At 24.1% G+C, this 18,723-nt stretch overlaps 1 protein-coding gene and 1 non-coding gene across 4 annotated transcripts in view; one reads left to right on the top strand and one right to left on the bottom strand.

Annotated features, from left to right (window-relative positions):
* The first annotated feature begins 902 nt into the window (after positions 1–902).
* Positions 903–975, top strand: Trnav-aac (transfer RNA valine (anticodon AAC)). The gene has a single exon. It is a non-coding gene; the product is annotated as a tRNA-Val (tRNA).
* Positions 976–1,139: 164 nt separating this feature from the next.
* LOC126901721 (uncharacterized) overlaps positions 1,140–18,723 on the bottom strand; it is a 116,933-nt gene continuing 99,349 nt past the window's right edge. Inside the window, exons 2-3 of one of the 3 annotated variants that reach the window (XM_050678425.1) lie at positions 14,351–15,490; positions 1,140–2,188 (exon numbers count right to left, since the gene is read on the bottom strand). In XM_050678425.1, coding sequence (XP_050534382.1) covers positions 1,899–2,188; positions 14,351–15,047 — 987 coding nt within the window. In that variant the 5' untranslated portion in view covers positions 15,048–15,490 and the 3' untranslated portion in view covers positions 1,140–1,898. Of the gene's footprint in view, positions 2,189–6,783; positions 7,902–14,350; positions 15,513–18,723 lie in introns of those variants that run through there. The other 2 variants (XM_050678424.1, XM_050678423.1) reach the window with 2 other exon arrangements.

The following is an 18,723-nucleotide window of genomic DNA, read 5'->3' on the forward strand; positions in this document are numbered from 1 at the left end:
ATACATAATAATGTATAATACATTTTTATATTGAAACTTCACAAAAGTTTACATTAAACTTAAATGACAATACTTGGTATAAGCAGAGTGACGCTAAGTAATGACGACTTATAATGTCTAAACCTAATGCGTTTTATTCAGCTGACCGGGTAGGTATTTACAGTAATAGTTTCCCGCAAATGTATGTAATCAAATTAATTACGCAATAAAATTGGTAACCGCATCCACAAATTAGGAAAAGCAATGCGATGTGAAAAATAAAAGCTTAACCCCATCGAAATAAAATTAAATTGAGTCGGACATTACAGTTGTAATAGTTGAACGTCAAAATTATATATTCAAAGCACAAATTTCTATATGGTTTTCAACTACTTACGAATTAAATCCATTCGTAATTAGTATTTATTGACTGAACATTGCTCATTTTTCTAAAGCAGTTTAATTTTTTTTTTGCCCTTGTCCGAAAAAATATTTCAAATGCGTTTTTAATGTCTTTTATGTACTGACAAATTTGAGTAGACGCTATTAAACATATTTTACTAACAAAAATCATAGCACCAAGTAGATAAAAAATGTAAATTAATGACCACAAAAAAATTATTTTTTAATTGTATAATGAAATTTTTATTCGAATTATGAAAAAAAAAGTTGAAATATCGTTTCAATTAAATGTGTAAAGACATTAATTGAACACTTGCATTATTGAAAACATAACATGAAAATATATAAAATTTGTAAATTTCAACGAAAACTTCAATATTTATGGAATTTTTGTTTAAATATTTTGGCAATAATTCTGATTTTTATAAGTAATAAATTTGTAAATGTAGTTGTATATGTCATATAGCGAATTTTCTGCCTATTACTTAAAAATGTCGATAATGGTCATGTCTCTCAACTGAGTTTCCGTGGTGTAGCGGTTATCACATCTGCCTAACACGCAGAAGGTCCCCAGTTCGATCCTGGGCGGAAACATTAATTTTTTGTCATTAAAACAATATATATATAATAAGAGAATTCAATAACAATTGAATACTCAAAAGTATATTAGTTTCTTTTATGCGTGGACACTTGCAATTAATACCGTAAACATTAATAAAAAATAAAGAATATCAAATTGTTATGCTGTTATAATTATTTTCATTTAATTATTATTTAATAAACAAAACACACACACACACATATATATTTATAGAAAGTGAATCAATTCCAACTGACAACTCTTATAATTCTAGATACAATTAATATTTCGTTGAAATTTTTTAAAAGTAATTTAGTCTACGTTAAAATCGTACTTGTTTTTAATTATAAAAAAAAATGTATTTTAATTAAAAATATCGCCAGTTTTTACACATTTCCTACAAAAATGATTAAAGCGTCGATAGCAAATATAAGATAAGTACTTATTGAGCTACAAGTTTTTAATATGCTGAACGGGAATATAACGCGGGTGGATCAGTTCGTATTGGTGTATATTTATTACGTATGCTCTACCCGCGGTACTTAACCGTTGAGAGTGTTCAGTAAGTAAGGAAACAGGTAAATAGTAATGAACAATAGGAATCTGTTTGCTTACTTACTGAACATATATATTGTATATAAAAAAATTGTTGTAACTCAATAATTAAAATAAAAATTTTTTAGTTCAGTTAAAAACACCCTATATATTAATACATGTAGATTATTAAAAATCAATAATATGATATAATATAATATATATAATACTTGTTTAATCAAAAGGTATAATATGTTTCGTAATTTTTATTTGAAATATTACTTTATTTGATTAGTATATTAACTACACAAGTATTTTAATATACCAAAAGTTCGCCTTGTATAATTAATTATTCTTTGTGCTATCGAATATTGTATTTTATATTCTTAATATCAAAGTAAGATTATTCATCAAATAAATTATAAGTATTTAATGTTTCTAAGTATTCAATAAATGATCGAATAATATTAAAATTGACGCGCTTAAATAAGTAACTGAGATATCTTCCAAAGTCTTGTTGGACACAATCTAGTACACTAATAGAATTATTAATATAGTTTGAGTCTGTGATTTCATCACTTTCAGTTGTTTCATCAATAGATTTATTATGCAAAATACGATCTGAGTAAAAAGTAACTTGATTGGATATCTGTAAAACTTCTTCTGTATTCCAATTTTCAACTATCGTACAACCTAACCCTTCACAAAGAATTGATATTATATAGCTAATATAATCTACCAATTTGTCTGTATAGTCCTGTTGATAGGTTGATAACTTATTGAGATCTACAGTTCCATTGTTATTTAATGGATAACTCTTAATGTGCAGTGAAATACTTTCTATTATGCTTTTAATTGCAACATCTTTTTCTAATGCCAGAAAACTTGCGAAATTTTTAAGTGACAATAACCATTGCTTTGTAAGATTTTCAATCAATGATGCATTTTGATGTTGAATGTATAAAAATTGTTTCCAAGTCAATCTTAACATAATTACTTTGAATAAGTTGAAAGAAGTTGAATAGAGCAGCAAGCAAGAACGAAAATTTTTGATTGGCCAATCAAACTTATTGGCATTATTATAAATGTCTGCCAACTTCGTCGTAATATCTCCCCAATGTATACGTAAATTGAAGCTATTAATTAACTTTAACACAGTAAAGGTATGAACTCCAAATCTGTTTAAGTATAAATAATATTTTTGAAATACTTTTGTATTAGTGAATACTAACGTTCCATTACTGTTATTTGTCTCAATTAATATATCAATATCATATAATAGTTTCTTATGAAATGTAACAAGGTAATCATAGTTATAGTTTTGAGTATAGTTAAAGACCAAGTTATTTATGTAAAATCGGCTTGTTTTATCACAATTTTTCGATTCCAAATCTAATTTTTCGTAAACATATTTGTGACATTTCAAAATTTCAGTAACTTTAGAATAGTTTTCTTTTGTAATTTTACTATTTTTAAAATAATCTACATATGTTCCAATTGTAGATGTGTATATATTTAATAACCACAATGATCCAACTTTAAATTCTTGGTTGAAGTACAATGAAGCTAACTGTTTTTTTACGAATGCGTTACCTTTATGGATCATATGAATTATGGTCTTGTAATCACAAAGTTTGTGTTCAAGAAATATTTTAGTTAATTTCAAATGATTCATACCGGCAAACAAATAAGTGCATTTTAATAATCCAATGTCATTTATTTTGTAGTTTCGTTTGAGTATTCCTTTGTTATTCTCATAACCAGTATCTAATGTAGCAAAATTACCAAAATGGATAAAAATAAATAAAAAAATGAGCTGTAAAAACACTTTTTCTTTAGATAATTTACTCCACATTTTAATATTTTATAAGGCAATAATAATCTTTTGGTTTAACTTGGTTATATTTATAGTCGTTTTTATGTGTCTAATTTTATTTTAGTAATAATTGTAACTTATAAAATGTTATGTCATTTATTAAACCTCGATGTTACGAAAATCTGTGTTTGAGATTCTATGTAGTTTTATGCCAAATGCTAAAAATATTTCGTTAAATAATGATATTTTCATGACTATTTTGAAATTACAATGTGATTTATTTTTATGAATCATAGTTAATACCAAATTATATTAAATAAAAAAAATTGTTTTTAATACCAGTTTTTAGGGGTAACTTTAGAAAGTTATAAAGCAAAATATTATAAATATTTTTACTACTAAACGGAGAATGGTCTAAATATAACTTTTATTAGTCGACAATTAATTTTTAGGATATTGAAATTTGAATATTTAGAAATGGTCAAGTACAGAGTAGTATTTACCGATAGTATAGTTTTATTATAACGCATAAATAAGAGTTTTATGTTGCGAATTAAAATTTACATACATTCACAAAGTATTATCTCGTATGTGTTTTACTCCTTTTACAATTTAGTTTCCTATAATATCACATATTTTTTTTTTAAATTTTGATGCTTTACGTGCAATAGGGTATGATTCAAATTGGCTACTTCAAACACACGTATAAATGTAGAACTAATTCAACTTAACTTTTGAAAATTTTCTAGAAATACTGACACTTATATACATCTTAAAATAAAACTAATTAAAAGAAAAAGTACGATTTTTATGTAAAAATTGGAAAATTAATAATTTTTTATCAATTAATTGTACAAAAACTTATTTGAAAGCGTTTTTAAAGAATATGTATGAATTGCATTGCCGTATTAAGATTGGAGTGATAAGGGACTATTGATTATTCAAAAATATTTATTTTGACTTTAAACTTATATAACAGGGCGTTCATCGTTTACGCCAAAAATGACCGTATCGTTTCCGCCAAATCTGATTAAGGTACGATTTTCGTTTCCGTCAATCTAATAGTTTATACCTGTCTATAAAAAGAAGTTTGAGAACCACTGGTTAAAATATATGCCAAAATAATCCGACAATAATTACCTAATATTCATTTAATCGAACTTTTTACTATTTTTTTGTTGTTATTAGATAGCAGTGCATTGATAATTGTGAATCATTTCATTCACATTTTAATGAACAATTTTTTAAGGCGCATCCTTCTATTAATATATATTTTTTTAATTTTAATAAAAAATATTTAGTCTTATAATTACATTAAAATACATAGTTTTGATAATGCAGTCTCAAAAAGCGTACGGAATAAAATTGAAATCCGTTTCAGAAAAACAAAAGAGACAAGTGATAAATTTAATAACAATGAAATTAGCCGATTTGAATTTGTAAAATTAGTTTTTAACAACTATCGAAAAATGTATAGATCATAGATCTATTTTTTATTATATTATTAAAGATATTAGATATTTTTTAAGCTTATTGTTAATGTTTGAATTCGATTTCAATGTTTTGATGACTTTTTATTTTCTTATAAACTACATTTTTATTATTCATTACAAATATATATATATATATATATACATACTCAAGATAGTTATTTATTAGAATTTATTGACCTTAGGTAAAACGTCATATTTTCTTTATAAAGTCATGCCTATGTGATAAAATAAGTAATTATTCTAAACGACTTGACCGTATTTAGAGGTGGTTAAGGGGGTCAAAAATTCTTGGGGGCAAATGTCATTTGATAGTGATAGGACAAAAAATTACTTTATTTAGCTCATTAATATTAATACCCCACGCAAAAATCTTAAACGCAGGCCTCTAAGTAACATTGAATAAAAGCCAAACAATTTGGTACTGGCAGCTACCTAACCTGGACGTATGTTAAAACCGATACTGGATCGTCATGGTGAACCATGGATAAAACTAATTGGTTCTCAAATTTTTTAGTAGATAGACAGGTAGATGATTAGTTTTGCGGAGACGAAAACCGACCTTATTCAGGTTTAGTGGAAACGATACGGTCAATTTTGGCGGAAACGATAATCTCCCATATAACATTATTAGATATTTAAAAAAAAAAATTTATTTTGTATGTTTTCCAAATTTATGAAAAAAAAGTAGGTGCCCACAACTCTCTTAAACCAAAATTCAATATGAAATTGTCTTTATGTACATTTTTGTTTCATTTTAATATTACACCATTAAAAAGTGTATAACTAGACAATTTTTTTATTTTAAAAAACATTACAAGAGTTAACCATAGTAATGAGGCCATCAATTTTCATAAAAATTACATAAATTTTACTTATACTGAAAATAAAGTTAAACGTAATTTAAGTTTTTTGTTTCTTTTAAGACAAAATTAACGACTTTGAAATTATGAACTAACTTAATATGTCCATTTTATCTATTGACAAGTGCAATGTATGATTACGTTGCTAACAATATATTTAGCGTTAGGGGCACGAGGTTCGAACCTCGCCAGTTGCATTAACTATTTTGCACTTTATCTTATTTCTAATGAGTATAGAAAAACAATTAAAAATCGTACGATTTTTATTTCATTTAGATCGAATTCGTATAACTTATTAACATTTAATAACAAAATAACTGTTTTTTAATTTAAAATATAGCCCGTATTTACACTTTTCCTATAAAAATTATTAATGGATCGATAACAAATATAGGATAAATACTTATTGAGTAACAAAATTTTATATGTAGAACGGAAATGTAACGCGGTCGGTACAGTTCGTATTAGTGTACATTTATAATGCATATACTGCTAGCATTGCATACTCAAACTATATATATATTAAAATGCCTGTAACATAATAATTATAATTAAATATTTTTAGTTCGCTTAAAAGAACCCACTCTATTAATACATGTGGACTATTAAAACTATGTAATATGATATAAGGTTAATAATTATTACAATACTTGTTTAATCTAAAAGTGAAAAATGAATTACACTTTTTATTGGAAACATTATTTTATTTGATAAGTAAAGGTATATTAACAACAAATGTATTTTAATATACCAAAAGTTCACTTTGTATAATTAATTATTCTTTGTGCTATCGAATATTGTATTTTATATTGCTAATATCAATGTAATATTATTCATCAAATAAATTATAAGTATTTAATGTTTCTAAGTATTCAATAAATAATCGAATAATATTAAAATTGACGCGCTTAAATAAGTAACAGAGATATCTTCCGAAATCTTGTTTGACATCATCTAATACACTAATAGAGTTATTAATATAGTTTGGGTCTGTGTTTTTATCACTTTCAGTTGTTTCATCAATAGATCTATTATACAAAATACGATCTGAGTAAAAAGTAACTTGATTGGATGTCTGTAAAACTTCTTCTGTATTCCAATTTTCAACTATCGTACAACCTAACCCTTCACAAAGAATTGATATTATATAGCTAATATAATCTACCAATTTGTCTGTATAGTCCTGTTGGTAGGTTGATAACTTATTGAGATCTACAGTTCCATTGTTATTTAATGGATAACTCTTAATGTGCAGTGAAATACTTTCTATTATGCTTTTAATTGCAACATCTTTTTCTAATGCCAGAAAACTTGCGAAATTTTTAAGTGACAATAACCATTGCTTTGTAAGATTTTCAATCAATGATGCATTTTGATGTTGAATGTATAAAAATTGTTTCCAAGTCAATCTTAACATAATTACTTTGAATAAGTTGAAAGAAGTTGAATAGAGCAGCAAGCAAGAACGAAAATTTTTGATTGGCCAATCAAACTTATTGGCATTATTATAAATGTCTGCCAACTTCGTCGTAATATCTCCCCAATGTATACGTAAATTGAAGCTATTAATTAACTTTAACACAGTAAAGGTATGAACTCCAAATCTGTTTAAGTATAAATAATATTTTTGAAATACTTTTGTATTAGTGAATACTAACGTTCCATTACTGTTATTTGTCTCAATTAATATATCAATATCATATAATAGTTTCTTATGAAATGTAACAAGGTAATCATAGTTATAGTTTTGAGTATAGTTAAATACCAAGTTATTTATGTAAAATCGGCTTGTTTTATCACAATTTTTCGATTCCAAATCTAATTTTTCGTAAACATATTCGTGACATTTCAAAATTTCAGTAACTTTAGAATAGTTTTCTTTTGTAATTTTACTATTTTTAAAATAATCTACATATGTTCCAATTGTAGATGTGTATATATTTAATAACCACAATGATCCAACTTTAAATTCTTGGTTGAAGTACAATGAAGCTAACTGTTTTTTTACGAATGCGTTACCTTCATGTATCATATAAATTGAGGTCTTGTAATCACAGAGCTCGTGTTCAAGAAGTACTTTAGTTAATTTCAAATGATTCATACCGGCAAACAAATAAGAACATTTTAATAATCCAATGTCATCTATTTTGTAGTTTCGTTTGATTATTCCTTTGTTATTATTATAGCCAGTGTCTAATGTAGCAAAATTACCTAAATGGATAAAAATAAATAAAAAAAAAAGCTGTAAAAGCATTTTTTCTTTAGATAATTTACTCCACATTTTAACATTTAATAAGACAATAATAATCTTTTAGTTTAACTTGGTTATATTTATAGTCCATTTTATGTGTCTAAATTTATTTTAGTAATAATTGTAACTTATAAAATGTTTACGTCATACTTTAAACATTAATGTTTGGAAAATCTGTAATTGTATTTTTTTAAATAGTTTTAGGTGAATAAACTATACATTTTAAATAATATAACTTGCAAAATTTATTGATTTAAAAAAAGTAAATCTATTTAAGAAACTTAAAATAAAACTCTTTAAAAAAAAAAAACACACAGCACAGGGGGGTTGCGGCACAGTGGTCACGTGGCATATTTGGATCAAGTATAATGATATCTGACAGTGATTAAAATCACTATCAAAATAAAACACTTCGATGCAAATTTTTGGTAGTGTTTAATTTTAAAAAATTGGTGGATTATTCCAAAAGCTACATGATCTGCTAGTTCGTTATTAATATCCTGATTAAGATAAAGTATGTCGAATGAAAAATAAAGTACATTACATTAGATTTCATTTAAGATATATATAAAAGTTTCAGACCTTCTGGAACAATTTCAAAAGTTAATTTTTTGTGAAAAAGTTGTCATTTTAAATCCCCCCTGTGGGCAGGTTAAGTGTCGGATTTACAAAAAAATATACTAAAAGATAGGTAATGACATAAAAAAAAAAAAATTATATTGAAATGTTCATTTTTGAAAAAGTTATGGCAGTTTTAAATAAAAAAAATTGAAGAAATTTCTAAAATAAGCGATTTTTAATTTTGTAATTTTTTTGGAGGTTTCCCCCATTTACGTGGAACGAGGGAATTTTTTTCGATTTTTGATGGTAATGTCTTTGACTAGATACAATTTGTAATCTTTTGACGTATCGTTGAAAGAAATCCGTTTGGTGAGAGTTGAAAAAAAGTGATAACAGACACAAAAAAAAAAAAAAACGTCATAGTAAAACCAATAAAAATATATGAGTTTTGTGTAAAAATTGTATTCCAAATTTTTTTAATAAATTGATGAACAAAAACCTTTTTAAAAGTGATTTTATAAAATAACTCTAAATTGTATTGTATTATTAAGAAAGGGGTGTTAAGAGACCAAGGATTATTAATCTTAATTCAAAAATTTTAATTTGACTTTAAACTTTTAGTGTTCAGTTAGTAAGAAAACTGGTTTTTATTGTTCTCATTGTTTATATTAATTGACCTGTTTCATTACTTAATATATATTTTATATAACTTTAATTTTAATTTTTTTAATTTGGGTGTTTGGCACTCAAATTCCCTCAACTCCATCATTAAAATATCTTGACATAACCTTCGACCGCCGACTTACAGTGGCCCATCATACTAGTAGTGAAAAAACTACAATTAAACCTCAGACATCGTATACTTAAAATTCTAATAATTAATAATAAATACACAAACTTAAAAACAAAACTATTAATGAACATTGGATTAATCCATAATTATACCAATGTTAACCTATGGCATCCAATTATAGGGTAATGCCGAAAAAAAATTTAAATTGAATACAAACTTTTCAAAATATTACCCTAAATTACTAACTTCCCTCCATATGTTTTTAACTATACACTCCATACTGATCTGAAAATTAAAACTGTGAAAGAAGAAGCAATGACTTATTATACATTTTTTCTGGTAATCCTCCAAGACGCTTAAAATGGTGCAGAGATCAATTAATCTAATAAAAGAGAAAAAAAACAAAAACTTATTTATATATATATTTGTATGTATCATATACATATATATATCATAAATATATGTAAACTTAAATATATATTCATTTAAATGTGTCATCAATGGGTGGCTTCTTATGTCAAGATTTTTCACGTGTTTTTTTAATTTAGCCAATAATCTTATTGTTCTTTTTTTATTACAGATTGAGTATATAAAATCAAAAATAAAAAAATTTTTAGTGTTTTCCAAATTTATGAAAAAAAGGAGGAGTCACATTTTTTTATTATTACTAATAAGAATCCCACCAATATAATATTTCTTTGTAAGAAGGGATAACGAAAAATTACATTAATTAAAAATGGTATATTCCTTAATTTTTCACTAACATTTTCTTACTTTAATCATATTATAGAAGATACGTTATACAAATTTAGTTTAAAATAATTAAAAATGAATAAAGTATTCCATTACTACACGCATTGGTATTACCTTTAAATAAATGGAATGACTAATTTGATTTAAATTGTAGTAGATAGTATTAGATCTACGAAAATTGACATTAATTAAATGATACATTAATTAATTTACTAAGACAAGTAATATAATTTCAAAGCTATTGCATTTAACAAAAAGGTACAAATCTTTCAAAAACAATATTATACTTGCATTCAAACGTGTAAATAATTAAGATAATTTTTGTACAACTCATTACACAGGGTGTTCAGTAAGTCAGGAAACGGGTTTCTATTGTTCTCATTGTTACAAACAATGAGAACAATAGAAACCCGTTTCCTGACTTACTGAACACCCTGTAGAATACTGATATATAATTGTTTACAGTCAACCGGTATCATAACGTTTTTAATTACAATTTGAGAATCAATAAGTGTGTATATTATTAAAAATAATATAACGTTATAAATTATTAAAATACTTGTGTATTTTTAAATATACAGCATATTTTACATTTATTATTTGAAATATTATTTATTTGATTGGTACAATTAGGTTTTATTGAGAACAATATGTATTATAAAAATATCAAATGTTTACGTCTTATGCGTCATCACATATATTTATATTGCTAAAATTATGGAAAGAGTTTTCATCAAATAAATTATAATTATTTAATGTTTCTAAGTAATCAATAAATGATCGAATAATATTAAAATCGACACCCTTAATTATGTAATTAAAATAACATCCAAAATCTTGTTTGAAATCCAGTACACTTATCGAGTTATTAATATCGTTTATGTCTGTGATTTCTTCACTGTCGGTTGTTTCATCAATTGATTTATTATGCAAATCACGATCTGGGTAAAAAGTAACTTGATTATATGTCTGTAAAATTTCTTCCATGTTCCAATTTTCAACTATCGTACAACCTAACACTTCACAAAGCATTGATATTATATTGCTAATATTATTTATCAAATTGTCTGTAAACTGATTTTGATAAGTTGGTAACTTAATGAGATCAACAGTTCCATCGTTATTCAAGGGATAATTTTTTATATGTATAGAAATACTTTCTATTACACTTTCAATTACATAGTCTTTTTCTAATGCTAGAAAACTGGTGAATTCTTGAAGTGACAATAACCATTGATCCGTAAGATCTACAATCAATATTGCATCTTGATGTTTAATATATAAAAATTGTTTCCAAGTCAATCTTAACATCATTACTTTCAATAAGTTGAAAATCATTGAATAAAGCAACAAACAAGGACGTAATTTTGTAATGTGCCAATCAAGTTTATCGACGTTCACATAAACATCTTTAAACTTCTTATTAATGTCTCCCCAATGTATTCGTAAATCGAAACTATCAATTAACTTTAACGTGGCAGATTTATAATGTCCAAATCTTTTTAAATATAAATAATTTGTCTTGAAAGCTTGTAATTTTTTCGTAAAATCGATTTTTAATATTCTATTGTTGTCATCAATTAGTACTTCGATATCTCTTTTGTTATTCGAAACAATACGTAACATATAATCATAATTCTTCTTTTGATTATCATCAAAGAGCATGTTACCAATGTAAAATCGGCTACTTTTATCACAATCACGTGATTCCATATCTAATTTTTCGTAAATATATTCGTGACATTTCAAAATTTCAGCAATTTTAGAATCCTTTTCTTTTTTTATTTTAACATTTTTAAAATAATTTATGTATGTACCAATTGTGGATGTATATATATTTAATAACCACAATGATCCAATATCAACTACTTCGGTGAAATATAATGAAGCTATCTGTTTTTTTACGAATGCGTTACCATAAGTGATTATAGCAATTACGACCGTGATATCACGAAGCTGGTTTTCAATAAGTATTTTAGTAAATTGCAAATGATTCTTACAGGCAAACAGATAAGTGCATTTCAATAATTTGATATCTTCCGTATTGTAGTTTCGTTTGATTATTCCTGTGTTATTCATATAGCCAGTATCTAATGTAGCAAAATGACCAAAATGGAAAAAAACATTTAAAAAAATGAGCTGTAAAAGCGCTTTCTCTTTAAAAAATTTAGACCACATTTTAATATTTTATAAGACAAAAAATATCTTATAGTTTAACTGGGTTATATTTATAGTTATTTTTATGTTTCTAATTTTACTGTGGTAATAATTGTAATTTATTAAATATTTACGTCATTTATTAAACCTCAATGTTACGAAAATCTGTGTTTGCGATTCTAAATAGTTTTATACCAAATGCTAAATATTTTAAATAATATAATAATTACAGTATGATTTATTAAGAATTTTGACTTTCCTGATTTATTATGTATATTTATGATTTTTTCATAAATCTTTCAAATTATAATTTGATTTATTTTTATTAGTTATTAATAATATCGAGTTTTTTAAATTAAAAAAAATTGTTTTTAATGCTACTTTTTAGGGGTAAATTTAGAAAGATAAATGAAAAAAAATTAATATATTTTTTTACTATTAAATTGAGAATAGACTTAATTGTATAATTGTCTTAATAGTTATAATTGTAAACGACAATTTTTAATAATTAAATAACATAATTTTATTGGAGTTTTGGGTCTTGGAACCAGAAAATTTTTTTACTAGGTTGTTTAAAAACAAACATTGTTATTTGAACTTTAAAAAGAATTAAACAAACAAACTTGTTGAATTTATGGCATAACTTTTTAAAATAATGTTTTGAATCACTGATTTATACATTTGTATGTCAGAGGACATAACAAAAAATTATATACTGAGTGATTAATTTATTGTTAACTATTATATTTCTCTAATAAATATTAATATTATAAAAAAATTTTTTCTTATAATTAAATCATTAATATTGAACAATTATTATTTAGTTTTTTTTTTTATTTATAAATGGTTAAAATTTTTTAGTTTATCCCTTATAATGTTACCAAATTTATTTTTTTAATGATAACATTATGAATAATTTATATATTTGATTATAATTGTTTCTATTAACCATGTTTTAAAATTATTACTTATTAATAAAAACAAGGATTTATATGTAACAATTATTATTATTTTCAATATAATAAAAATAATCCATTCAAAATGTCCTTTTTAACTTATTTTTTTGGTCCTTTAAAATTTATTTTTACTATAGTATATAAATTACAAATGTTTAATTTTCTAACTAATTTCATTTCTAATTGCAAATTTGGAATTGATGTTATTAATTAGACAATTTTATTAGGATTTAAAAATTGTATTGATTAGATTTCTCTGATATCAGGAACTTATATAATTACTATTAACAGTTAATTTATAAGAAAAGCTGAAAATTTCGTTAAAACCGCTTTTTTTTGTATTAATATTGAAATAAGTCATTTCAATAAAAATTATATTAATCATTTTATGAAACTCTTGATTTTTAAATATATGTTAAAACAGGAATATTCAAAAATATCCGGTGCCTAATTTCACCTATAATTTCGTTTGCTTATGAGTTGTTTATATCATTTAAACCTACATTTTTTTGGTTACTGTATTTATAAATACAATTACTTATAATGAATAATGGAGGAAATAGGAATTCATTTTTTTTTTGGTATACTTTACTAACTTTTTAAACTTAAACAGTATCTACAGATATTAACCGATGCTATAACAGTATTGTCAGATGTCATTTATATTTGTCCTATCTACGCTTTGTCCAATCTGTGTCGTGAACCTCTGTGCTAATGTTTTTTATATGAAATTCCATGTAACACTTGTCACTAAACGCAGAATCGATCTAGGAATAAGTTATTTTTATAAATTAGTATTAATTGATTATTTGTGTATTTTAAAAGTACAGCATATTTTACATTTATTATTTGAAATATTATTTATTTGATGGGTACAATTAGGTTTTATTATGAACAATATGTTTTATAAAATTATCAAATGTTTACGTTTTATGCGTCATCACATATATTTATATTATTAAAATTATGGAAAGAGTTTTCATCAAATAAATTATAAGTATTTAATGTTTTTATGTAATCAATAAATGAACGAACAATATTAAAATTTACTCGCTTAAATAAGTAATTTATATATTTTCCAAAGTCTTGTTTGACATCATCTAATAGTCTAACCTTATTATTAATATCATTTGTGTCTGCCATTGCACCACTTTCGGTTGTTTTATCAAATGATTTATTAAGCAAATCACGAGCAATTTTCAACTATCGTACAACCTAACAAATCACAAAGCGTTGATATTATATTGCTAATATTATTTATCAATTTGTCTGTAAACTGATTTTGATAAGTTGGTAACTTAATGAGATCAACAGTTCCATCGTTATTCAAGGGATAATTTTTTATATGTATAGAAATACTTTCTATTACACTTTCAATTACATAGTCTTTTTCTAATGCTAGAAAACTGGTGAATTCTTGAAGTGACAATAACCATTGATCCGTAAGATCTACAATCAATATTGCATCTTGATGTTTAATGTATAAAAATTGTTTCCAAGTCAATCTTAACATCATTACTTTCAATAAGTTGAAAATCATTGAATAGAGCAACAAATAAGGACGTAATTTTGTAGTGGGCCAATCAAGTTTATCGACGTTCACATAAACATCTTTAAACTTCTTAATAATGTCTCCCCATTGTATTCGTAAATCGAAACTATGAATAAAATTTGATATTTCATAAGATTTACTTCCAAATCTGTTGAAGTATAAATAATTTGTCCTGAGAGCTCTTATATTTCCGATTTGTAGTATTCCATTTCTGTGGTTGTCATCAATTAGTACTTCGATATCTCTTTTATTATTCGAAACAATACGTAACATATAATCATAATTCTTCTTTTGATTATCATCAAAGAGCATGTTACCAATGTAAAATCGGCTACTTTTATCACAATCACGTGATTCCATATCTAATTTTTCGTAAATATATTCGTGACATTTCAAAATTTCAGCAACTTTAGAATAGTTTTCATTTGTAATTTTACCTTTTTTAAAATAATCTACGTAAGCTCCAATCGTGGATGTGTATATATTTAATAATCACAATGATCCAACTTCAAATTCTTTATTGTAATATAATGAAGCTATTTGTTTTTTTACGAATTGGTTACCATTAGAGAATATACCAATTGCTACCGTAATATCACAAAGCTGGTTTTCGATAAGTAATTTAGTAAATTGCAAATGATTCTTACTGGCAAACAGGTAAGTGCATTTCAATAATCTCATGTCTTCCGTATTGTAGATTCGTGTGAATATATCTTTGTAATTTATATAGCCAGTATCTAATGTAGCAAAATTACCAAAATTAAAAAAGAAATTAAAAAAAATGAGTTCTAAAAGCATTTTTTCTTTAAAAAATTTAGACCACATTTTAATATTTTATAAGACAATAAATATCTTATAGTTTAACTGGGTTATATTTATAGTTATTTTTTATTGTTATAAAAACTGATGTTCATGCACTAAAGTATTATATGTTTAGTTATATTTAAGTAAAATTGTAATGTATAACATGTTTACGTCATTCATTAAAAACCTCAATGTTGCGAAAATCTGTGTTTGCTAGTCTTAATATTTTTATACCAAATACTAGAAATTTTATAAAATATAGCATGCACTTTATGATTTATTATCTATTCTGACTATCTCCTCATTTTTCCTTAAATAATTACTTTTTCTGTATTATTTCAAATTACAATTTGATTTATTTTTATGAATTATTGTTAATATCATATTTTTTTAATAAAAAATATTATTTTTAATGCTTGTTTTTAGAGGTAAGTATTATTAAAACAGTTAATGGCAACAAATTGGTTTCTTATAGATTTGTCATATGTACCAATTCATCAGTCATACATTATTTATGTTAACACTTTTTAAGGATGTCACTTAATTTTTTTAAATGATAACATACATAAGTAACTATCTTATGATCTAATAAAAAAACAACTGGTAACAACTTTTGAATAATAATTCAAAAGTTATCATTAATTAAATGTTAGTTAATCATTATGCGTTTCTTTGCTGCACTAATCCTCTAATCAAGGTATAAAAATGTTCATAACTTTAATTTACTGCGCTTAATTAACTATGTAGTAAGATTAACTCAAATTATGCTTATTATTATTATTATTATTTTTTTATTTAAATTTATTTTTTAATTGTAACTAGAATTGTAGTTGTAAGAACTGTATAAAATATTTATTCTAACTATACAGGGTGATTTTTTTATCATAACCCACTCAATTACTTGCAGAATAATAATAATTTAAACATTTTTTTTTTTTATTATCTTTAGTTACACATTATTCTTGAATTTTTAACTATATAATACTTTTTAAGTTCATCCCTTATGCCTTGTAAGGGGGTCAACTTTGTTTTTTTAAATGGTAACACATATTATTAATTTAATAAAATGTTTGAGTTTTTAATTTAATAGTAAATGGCATTTGAATTTTTAATATAACTTAATTAGCTTATTAGATATAAACATTTAAAGTTTCAAAATTTTGAGTTAATATACATGTATAATACACATGGGATTGTAAATACAGGTAGCTAATTGGATTTTTATGACATTGCTGTCTCAGTCACGGATTGTTTATTATCAATTATGATTATCAATAGATATACTTTCTGTATTGTCAGTTAGTGTATTTATAAACTCATAACAATGTACCTTACTATCATTGATAATAACAATGCTGTGTACCTGCTAATATCGATGTCATAAAAAATCAATTAGCTACCTGTATTTGTAATCCCTTGTGTATTATACCTATATATTAACTCAAAAATTTGAAACTTTAAATGTTTATATCTAATAAACGAATTAAGTTATATTAAAAATTCAAATGCCATTTACTATTAAATTAAAAACTCAAACATTTTATTAAATTAAAAATATGTGTTACCATTTAAAAAAACAAAGTTGACCCCCTTACAAGGCATAAGGGATGAACTTAAAAAGTATTATATAGTTAAAAATTCAAGAATAATGTGTAACTAAAGATAATAAAAAAAAAAAATGTTTAAATTATTATTATTCTGCAAGTAATTGAGTGGGTTATGATAAAAAAATCACCCTGTATAATCATGTTATCACTATATTTGCCATAACTATAAAATTTTTTTATAGTGTGATTATCGACCTGTCATTTTCTTCATAAGATTATCTACTTATTTATAGGCTAGTTAAATATATATATATATTTAAAAAAATGAAATAAGTACTATTTTAATAAGCCAAAACAAAAATTCTTAATTTTTTTTTATGATATAAGAAATCTAGTAGTCAAATATCTAACCATAATAATCATATGTAGAATGTTCAGTAAGGAAGGAAACGAGTTTTATTGTTCTCATTGTAACTATTTATCTATTTCCGTACCTTTTGAACACTTTGTTTAATCATACTAATAACTCCAAATGTAAAAAAAGAAATATTTTCATTTTTATTCGTGGGATTATAAAAGTGTTATGACATTTTAGCCCTCAATGTAGCAGTGCATTTTTCAGCTAGTAAACTGAGAAATTTGAATTTCAAAATAACATAACATGAATATTCACTTGAATATTTATGCACAAATTTGTTTAAATAATTGCCCGCAATATCTGTGTATATGTTTATTAATCAAAATACTCCCAATTGAATTTTTTTGTTATCATATAATATAAATATTTGGGATCTTACACTGTTGCAGTCTTTATTAAGTTCGTAGTTTTTTTTATATAATTTAAAGGATGTTCAAAAAGTATTTTAATAAATTTTATATGATTCAATCCGTTAAATAAATAGAAGGAATTTTATAATTAATTTTTTTTTTTGTAATTTGGTTTTATGACGCCGGTGTCGTGTTCTTAACCAGTATGAAATAGTTTTAAATTTACAATTTGTAGAGAGAGAAAAATCGCAATAGATTTAAAAACTATAAATAAAAGTTTTGTGTCACTATGATCATTGTTATAAAGCCCTGCTTTTAAAAGATTATTCACTTTTATAATTTTAAAATTTAAAAAAAGGAAAAGTACAATTTTTTATTTTAATTATTTTCTTAATAGCCGGTAATTATAAAAAATATACTTTGAATATTGTCCAAGAGTGAATTATTTATTTGAAAAAGATTAACAAAATACAATTATGACAAAGACTAATAGTCAACTAAATCTAAACATCATGTATATTTGTAGGAAGTATATTACAAATAACGTATAAAAATTATTTCATAAAATAACATAAACTGTTTAATATTTATAATATTAGTTGACTTTGTGTAAGAGATGATTTTAAAGAACTATAAGTTTTAGAGATTCGATAACTATCGAAAATAATTTATGAAATTAATTGCAATCCAAGTACAAATGATGCAAATAGTTTCTAGTAATTTAAATTGTATAATGATAGAATTTATTTTAGTCATTATATTTTTAGTTTTTGTGTTTACTCCTACATTATACTAAATACATTTTATGTAAAATTAAACTGAATTATTAACGTACATAATTGGATTTTTTCAAAAATTAAAATTTGATTTGTATGTATATTTTGTATTTATTATATTTTACATTTTTAAAGACATTG

Source organism: Daktulosphaira vitifoliae, unplaced genomic scaffold (assembly GCF_025091365.1).
Source record: "Daktulosphaira vitifoliae isolate Bord-2020 unplaced genomic scaffold, ASM2509136v1 Scaffold_3, whole genome shotgun sequence".
Classification (NCBI taxonomy): domain Eukaryota; kingdom Metazoa; phylum Arthropoda; class Insecta; order Hemiptera; family Phylloxeridae; genus Daktulosphaira; species Daktulosphaira vitifoliae.